Source organism: Acipenser ruthenus, chromosome 5 (assembly GCF_902713425.1).
Source record: "Acipenser ruthenus chromosome 5, fAciRut3.2 maternal haplotype, whole genome shotgun sequence".
Taxonomy (NCBI): domain Eukaryota; kingdom Metazoa; phylum Chordata; class Actinopteri; order Acipenseriformes; family Acipenseridae; genus Acipenser; species Acipenser ruthenus.
This window is the reverse complement of record NC_081193.1, coordinates 62,092,420-62,101,852: the sequence shown is the minus strand read 5'-3', so window position 1 is coordinate 62,101,852 and position 9,433 is coordinate 62,092,420. Positions and strand designations below refer to the sequence as shown.

The 9,433-nt window shown below is 34.2% G+C and overlaps 1 protein-coding gene across 1 annotated transcript; it reads left to right on the top strand.

Moving 5' to 3' along the window:
* Positions 1 to 482: 482 nt before the first annotated feature.
* Positions 483 to 2,363, top strand: LOC131737154 (E3 SUMO-protein ligase KIAA1586-like). Its single transcript, XM_059024356.1, has 2 exons — positions 483 to 1,231; positions 1,646 to 2,363. Exons 1-2 carry the CDS (start codon positions 500 to 502, stop codon positions 2,144 to 2,146), a joined length of 1,233 nt encoding a protein of 410 aa, XP_058880339.1. The 5' UTR covers positions 483 to 499; the 3' UTR covers positions 2,147 to 2,363.
* The last annotated feature ends 7,070 nt before the right edge of the window (positions 2,364 to 9,433 follow it).

Here is a 9,433-nt window from a genome sequence, read left to right as displayed (position 1 = left end):
TTATTGGGAAATGTGTTGACAGTGCAAAAAGGCGAGATCACGAAACTACCTGTAAAATATTTTCTACTGCTTACTACCTTGCAAAACAAAATCGACCCTATTCTGATCATCAGGCCTTACTGGAACTGCAAGAAATAAATGGTGTTAATGTGGGAACTGGTCTTCATTCCAGATACAGCGCCACTCAAATTATCAACCACGTTTCTGATGAAATGGTCAAAAAGGCCTGTGAGAGAATAATACACATCGATGGAAAAATTGCTGTGTTAATTGATGAATCAACAGCTCTGAATGGTTCCCCAGCACTTATTGTGCATCTCAAATGCGAGACAGACAAGACACGTGACCCTCACTTCATGTTTTTGGAGTTAGTTGAACTTTTTGATCAGTCAGCTGAGTCCATAGTGTTAGCGCTTACTAAGTGTCTTCAAAAACACGGGTTTGACCATGCATACTTACAGAAGAATCTTGTTGCATTGCAAGTGACGGTGCAAGTGTAATGCTTGGGAAAAAATCTGGTGTGGCAAAACGAATTTCAGACATGTACCCCAACATTGTTGTCTGGCACTGTCTAAATCACAGACTCGAACTTGCAGTTGCCGATAGTGTTTCTGAGACTACTGGCATGAACCATTTTCATTCTTTCATGGACAAGCTATACTCAGTCTACAGTAGATCAGCACTAAATCAGCAAGAACTCCGAAATTGTGCGAAGGAACTGGATGCTGTCTTGAGGAAAATTGGTCGTGTACTGGATGTGAGATGGGTTTCCAGTTCGTTCAGGACTGTCTCCGCTGTGTGGGAAAGTTTTGAAGTTCTGTCGACTCATTTTAAAGCTGCCGTAAGCTCTAAGCGGACTTCTGCTGAAAGAGCGACATACAGCGGTCTACTGAAAAGGCTGTGCTCGCCAGAATTTCTCATTGACCTCGGAGTTATGTACGATGCCTTATACGAACTTTCACTGCTGTCAGAGATTCTCCAGAAACGGACTACTACATTGGTTTATGCAGATAAAATGGCACGTAGAACAGTAAGGATTTTTGAATCCATGAATGAGAATGTAGGTACAAAGACTCTTGAAGCGCAGATAGCTGCCATGGAAGGAACATTTAAATCTACAGTGCTGACGTCGAATCCCAAACATGTAAAAATAAATCATAAACAATTCCTTACCAAACTCGCCAATCATATGAAAGAACGACTTTTTACAACCACTGCATCAAATGAGAAGGTATGTTCATAAACCTTGTACAGATTTTTTTAATTTTAATAGCTAGCCTAATTGTTTGCAATTAACGAGCAGAGGGGGGCGTTAATTTCAGTTTCATGTGTAGTATAAAACTGCAACTGAGAAGTATATACAAATAAATTATAAACATCTGCACTCCTGTCAGTCTCATCGCAGGTGCATAGACTAATGTAAATATAAGAATAGAAAAACACTCCCGCACAGTATATGTATTCTGCAAAATCTCACTTTTATTATTTACTTTATTTAATCCTACTCAAAACTACAAAACGCATATATATATATATATATATATATATATATATATATATATATATATATATATATACACAGTTAAGGTTTCGAAAATACATTTTAGAAATGCTACCATTAATTTCAAATAGCTTATTCTTTCAGGCTTCTTCCGAGGTGAATTGCCAAAAATATGAAAGTCTTCTTTCTGAGCTCTTGGTCCTGGATCCACACCACTGGCCTGCAGAACTACCCCAGGGTTATGGCGAAAATGAAGTTGAAAGATTGTGTCGGCGCTTTCAGCTAAATGAACGTATTATCAAAAATGCATTTCGAGATTTTAAGGAGAACAACGGAAGAATTCCAGATGATTTAGCTCCACTTATTAACTGCACACGTGTGATCCCGTGCAGTACTGCTGAATGTGAAAGGGGATTCAGCCAAATGAACTTAATTATAACTGATCAGCGTTCCAAAATTTTAATCAAACATGCTTCAGCCTTAATGTTTATCAAGCTTCATGGACCCCCTTTGAGACAGTGGAATCCAAGCCCTTATGTGACCACTTGGTTGCGACACAATCATCGATCCGCAGATGACAGCCGTACACGGGTGGCAGCTCCAATTTCCAGCGACTCCCCTGACGCTCTGTGGCAGTTCCTATAGTTGACTAAAAACAACCTGTGATTGGTAAGTGCAACTTTTAATTTTCTATAGAGAGGGGAGATTTTACAGAAATTTGTTAAGTAAAATATGTGTTATATTATTATTAAAAAAACCCCGATTAAATCGCGTTAAATGGAAAGTGGGCGTAACTGTTAATACCTCGTTAACTATTTAATTGATTCTCATTGGGACCGCTCCGCTACTTTTTTTTTTACCACTACACCACTGCTCCTAAGCCTCCTAAGACTTTATCTTCAAAATAAACCAAATGGTCTGTCACATGACCTCAGTTATAATAAAGATGAGATAATGTTAACAAATGTAAAACACAATAAGGTAGCACATATTTACATACTTGCCAATTGCATATTATTGAAGCTTTTTTATATTTACAGGACAGGAATCCACTTCCAAGAAAGGAAAGGTGCTGACAGATTTCCTCTATCAGAGAAAAGTAAGTGACCCTAATTATTAGTTTTTCGAATTTACCCAGAATTTAAAAAAAAAAAAAAACTCTCTTGTGAAAGATTATTTTTATTATTTAAGATGATTAGTAATCACCAAATAAATGTATTATTTTAATATCCATTGTCTGGTTTTACAGTTATTAGTATAATTAAATGTAAATGATTACAGCACTTGTTTAAATTTTACACACTGGTTGTACTGATAATTTTATTATGTATAGATTTCTTGAGCACATTTTTTAGAAGAGCAAACCTAAATACACCTTACACATTTTTAAATGCCAATTATACAAGAAGATACAGTACTAGACTCACTGAGGTAATTAGGGTCTGAGTTCTATATATTATGAGCTTTATAAAAAATTAGATGCTGCTAAGTTATTTAATATTTTGCATGTTAACAATGGAACTTTAAAACCAATTCAAAAAGAATATGGAAGCCAGAGCAGTTTTTTAAGCACTGGTGAAAGAAGATAATTTGCTATTAAAGTGAAGAGCTAGGTATTAAACAACAAATGTAACAACAAAAAGTGTTACATCTACTAATAAAACAGTAAATTTGATTGTAAAATTATCTTTTTTCCAGAGTTTCAGAAGAGGGTCCTTTTTTTTACTGTCTGACATCAGGCAGCGATTAACAGTTCTTCAGAATCGTGTGACATGTTTAGAAGAAGGAGATGTCCAATTTAAGCAGTGTACATCACTTGAAGAGATGGAATCTCTAGAAGATGCACTGCAAAATGAAGACATTAAAAAACAACTGGTAATTCAATCATATACATTTTTATGAATGTATCATGTTTATTCATTTAGCTAATTACATTACGCGTCAAGGTGACGCAAGACAAAAGCCTGACACGCTTCTAGCAAAGTAGAAGCCTGACACACTCCTAGCAAAGGAGCTGCGGCTCTTTTGTACAGCGATATCGGTGCTGTGTTACAGTGCAGAAGGTGCCAGGTTCAATCCCAGCCTCTGGCTGTGCAGTCACCTAGCCTACAAGAACCCGTGGTCGTCACATATACATTCTGCTGGAAATGAATAGTAAGGTGCTTAATGCATGTTAAGAATCACATTAGCATATGACTCTTCAATGGAAATTAATTTGGATTTACAGACAATTGTAGTGTTACCATTTTTTCTTTTGAATATATTCATATGTTGTTTTTATTTTTACGAAATCTACATTTTTTATTTTAGGTTACAAAGCTGTCCACAATAGGTGGAACATCAGTGCGGGAGTATTATTGTATTATTGTTTTTAAGTGCACTTTGCTAAGAAAAGCAACCCATTTTATGGTTGTGTTTTGAATGTTATTTCTTTTGTGCAAAAGGTTAATGACAAACAAGCTCATATCGAAGTTTAACATGAAGGGAAAAAGAGATAAGAAGGCCTTTGAAGGGAGCATACTTTGTCAAACTGTAATTGGTAAGTAAGCATTATTTTATATAGCCTTTAGGTAGTCTAATTAGTATTAGTTTGCTTGGGATTGATTTGATTTATAATGTGTGTTGTATATTGTACTTCATAATGTAATCAACATAATATCAAGTGAAAATATCTATAACATTAAAGTTTTATCAAAATCAAAAGAGGTCAAGTCAAAAATTGCCTTTTATTGATTTCATATGGAATTACCCTATATTTACTTCTTAATTCCAATTATAAATAAGCAGGGTAAATCTAATGCTTTACAAAAATCACTACAGACTCATTCTGTACATTATTTCTTCATTTCATGGCATTATTCTTATTGCATTACATAACTATTTATAATTACCTGTTAAAATATGAATAATGTTATTTTAGTTTTAAGTTAATCATTATGTATATAGGTGTCTGACAAATAAATACATTTAGACTTAGTGTTTTTGCCACAAGTTATAGTTATAATCTTAACTTTTTTTTCTTCTTTTTTCTGTTGAATTTACAGATAGTGTGAAGAAAACCCACAAATCTACAGATCTGGACATCACTCAAGCTCTGTCTAAAGTATTGAAGTATGCTCCAGACAGAAGAGGTGGAGGAGGAAGGCCACAACCTCAGAAAATATAAGTGATAGAGGGGGGAGGGGGAGGGGGAGGGGGGGTTGTTTGTGTTCTGTTTTTGGTAGGGGAGTTATTATTATTTATTTTTTAATTGTTATCAGTATTATTGTTATTATTAAGCTAAAAAGGAGGGGGACTTTCATGTATACAATGGGAACTGAGGGAATGGTGGATGTTTATAGGAGTAGAAGATGGGAAAGGAAGTTTTATTGTATTCCTGAACATAAAATTAATGGGGGTTTGAATATCTATGAATGTTAATAGTAAAGGGGGGGGTACTATATTTAAAATGTAATTTATTCTTCCAGTGCACTGTAATTGTACTTGTTCTTGTAACATGAATTATCTTTTACTATTTCTTAATAAACTTCTACTAATCTACTAATAGTGTCTTTTTTTATATGAAGCTTTGAATTGCTATACCTGTGTGTACTTTGTCTATAGAAAATGTTAGTTATGCTTAATAAAGATACTGGCCCACAGTTAAATACCCTTTGAAATAGTTATACAAGATATGCTGTTTGTATTTGTTGTAGATATTGAAATATTGAGAGAGTTGCTCTTTAAGTTATTCATTTTATTCACTGTAATGTAACATCTAATACTGTTGTGTGTTTAACGTAAGTTAAGTTGTTTTGGATAAAGGTGTCAGCTAAAGAACCTAATAATAATAATAAAGCTATTGTAACACTTGTAATTCTGTATACGTAAGTCTGCTAAGAAAATCATTAATAATAATAATATTTGCATATAAATGTTAGGTCAGATTCTGACCTGATTCTGACGTCTGTTTAACGTTCATATTGTGACGTTGAGATTCTGATGTTGTGATTCCGTCATATTGTGATGTTGATATGACGTAATTCCGACGTCAGAAAAACTTTCATATACAACCTTATTCTGACCAATATCCAACGTCAGAATCTGATGTCTTTACAACGTCACTGCAACCAACTTTGCCCACTGGGAAACTTCTGTGTAAACAGGTGTAGAAAGCTGTATGCACATATAAAATTATAAAAATAGCATAAAACTAAAATATAACATAACTTATGCAACGTGAAAGCGCTTTGAGTGAAACTGAGTTCAAAGGCTGTCTGTCTGTTTAGAGTTCTATTACAGCTTTCTAAGTACAATCTACGCAGAAAACACGCTTTTCAACTGTACAGTGCATTTGCCACAGACTTGCCTTTTCACAACAGGTGCAGACATCAAAAGTTCTGTTTTTATTGCATTCAGCAACCTGACATTGTCTTTTATTCTGTGTGCCAGTGGGTGCAGCGCTGGCTGAAGGTTGAGAGGCATTTGCCAGCCAGCTTTCGTGTCTCTTATCAAAATGTTTCTGCCGTAGCTCCAGGGCTAGCTGCAAAATGAAGTCCCTCTGAGTGATTGTGTTGCCGTTGTGTAGCCGGCTACTGGCACATCATGCATTTTGAACCAATAAAATGATCAGAAAATGTTCCAGCCCCCATTCCATGGTTAATTTATTGCAGGAAAGGGTCCTAATCATGGCAAGCTTTTTCAAATGGTGAAAAAAGTAGCTTTTCAGTGCATCTTGAAGAGTTGGACGTGCCAGGTACGTCCTAAGGGCACTGAAGTGGTTACAGGGATGTAGTACATACTGATGTTATAACATCAGTATGTACTAAGGCTGAATGAACTAATATTTTATTGAGGATAAATTGTTGCCAAATGCCTTGGTTTTCTCGTAATGTTGTTTTAATGTAATATCGCCTGTGTCATTGTTTATTTGATTTTCTGAATATATTGTTGTGTGACTGCATGCTTAATACATTCCATTATTTTGAATATTTTTCTAGCATGATCTGTGAACTTTAATTAATTAATTAATTATTTAGTAGACACTTTTATCCAAAGCGAGTTACAGAAATTAAACAAAATATAAAAAGGATGTAAGTTACAGACTATAAAATGCAAAACAAACACATAGATGCAATATATACAAAATAAATATAAGTAAAGGAAAATACAAAAAGATACAAATAAAGGTTGAATAAGTGGGTTTTGAGAAGACAGAAAGCAGTAAAAGACTGAACAGCCCTGAGGATCCATTTAAGAATAATAATATCAAACAATACTACTTACATGGCCAAAGAAGAATTTTGAGGCTATTCTGACGTGGGATCAGGTGATGTTTAAGCAAAGCCTGACTGAATGCATCTAAAATATGCATCTTATCCAATTATGCAATATTTATAACAAATCTAAATAAACATTCAGGACTTTGAGAAGGTGACTGATGGTCAATCAGGCAAAAGCAGGAGTCGCACAAAAGGACTTGTAGTTTAGCATTGGATGGTAAATGTTAAAAAAAAAAAAATGAACAAAATACAAAACAAAGTACTGGCCCTTGTACCATGGTGAAGTGCAAAGAAACAAGCTAAAGCTATCTTGGTTACCAGGATTCTTCTTCAAACCTAAGCTGAACTAACTAGGAAACTTGTCATTCCCCTTATACTGTATAGCTATGGCCAAATGTTTTGCATCACTCTATAGAATTAACTAATTGTGCTTCATAAAGTCAAATGAAACCTGCTAAGTAATGTTACATTAACATATTGAATTACATACCGCTTTTTAGTTTTCCATATACTTAACGAAAAACTGAAAAAAAATTTAAACTGATAAGAAATCTAACAGATTACTATTATGGCTTCCAGTAGACTTTTGTGATATAATTTTGTAGTTTCTTTGATTACATGATAAATAAAAGTTTCATAATATCTATTTTTTTAAATTATGTCTTAATCCTACAATTATACACGATGAAAAACTTTTGGCCATCGGTGTACATAGGTGGCCAGGTTAAACCACATTTTCAGAGGTAACTTTACCAGAGTGCAAAAAGCATAGACATATCTCAAACTATGTTAGTTTCATACTAATGAAAATACTTAACTGCCCCTAATCACCAAGTATTCAAATACTGTATACTTCTCCTATGCATTTATTTCTATTTTTAATAAAGTAACAGTGAAGGAAAATAGTCCACAAGCATTTGGCATTTGAGCACAGCAGGAACTCCAGGAAGTACCTTGATTGTACCCTGGGGTTTGTATTAAGCATTTTACAGGGAAACATATTTAATTTTCCCTGAGAACCAACAGGATTTAGCTGCCTGCTGGTAAGAGATATGATTGCAAGAAAATTATCACAGGATTATTTGCTCAAAAGGGCAACATCTATTTTGTATGCACTTGGGTAAAATTCTGATTGGCACATTGCTGTTTACTCTGTACAAGAGTAAAAATCTGCAAGGGGCAGAGGGATTGGGGTTTTCAGTATGACAAATTATAAAATATGATTTATTTAAAATGTAAATCTCAAAGAACAAGGAAAGCATGGCTCTCTTATACTGATACAGTGTTCATCAGCCTTTATAATTAATTTCAGTGAAGTTAATTTTGAATGTTAGTAATCTTATTTTGTACAGGATTGGTTTGGCCATGTATTTAGAACATTAGTTGTTTTTTATTAATCACCTTATAGAAGTGCTAACCAAGGTTTTTAAATCAATTTTCATACCTCACATTATCCATAGCAGTAGAATCACATGAAATCGGCAGCATATTGTTTATTTTAGCATTTCCTGCAGCTATAATATATATTATACCACGAGATTCCACTGTTAAAGTCGTGGCATAATTCTTCTTTCAAAACATCAACATTAGTTTACTGCAGTCAATACATTAAAATCTGGGGGGTGTGTTTCTAAAATTGCTGTGTGCGAACCTCAAAACGTTCTACTTTGCAAACTTTCGAACCATGAAAAGTTCACCAAAGTTGCAACATTTCTGTGACATCACTCTCTGATCTTTTAATTGATTAATTCTATGAATCTTCTAACTGACTATGTGGCTTTGAAGAGAAGGCGAGTGGGCGGCAGATATATTGTTGATTAACAGTTTATGCTACAAATCCACAGAAAACTGTCAATGAAACCACTGTCAGTACTATCCAACAGAAATGTGAATACGCAACAATTAGTTAATTATAGTATTACATATTTCAAAGAACACTTAGAAAAGGATTTGCGATTTCAGTTTAGTATTTCATATTGTTAAATAAAAGTAATACAATTATACCATTAACATAATGTAAAAAAAAAAAATCATCATTGCAGATTAATTCCCACATAAGCATCCCCCATTCTCATTTTTATTTCACATATCTGCTGAGAGGTTCAGGAACAACAGCAATTTCATCACCACTTAGTAAATTTCTATCAATTACATGGGCGTTAGATGTAAACTCAGCTTTTGAATGTCTTTGTTTTAACCATTGTTCAAACAAGCTTACAGCCCACTTACATTTACCCTTAGTACTTCTCGAAAACTGATCGCTGACAATGATATTTAGGTCTTCATGTGTTTTAGAATCGGCAAAACGATCAATAACTTTACTTTCCGTTGCTGGTTCACATTCCTTTATTTTTTGCATTTTATTTTTCTAATCCCGCTTTCATGTTCTACATCTAAAATATAGTCCTCACTACTGTCTTTACAACAGATACTTCTGTATGTGTAAGTGGGATTTCAATGCCGAAGAACTCATGACAACATTCCCATAATGTGAGAGACAAATATTTTAAATGTTTAAAGCATAACAAAAGGGCAAAAAAACAACTCCAATTACCAAACTAACAATCAGTTGAATCTCATTACCGGACAAGTATCAATTAGGAAGCAATGGTTTAAGTGGCATAAACAACTGTGTTAAATCGGTAAGAAAATAATCCAGCACTCAAATAGT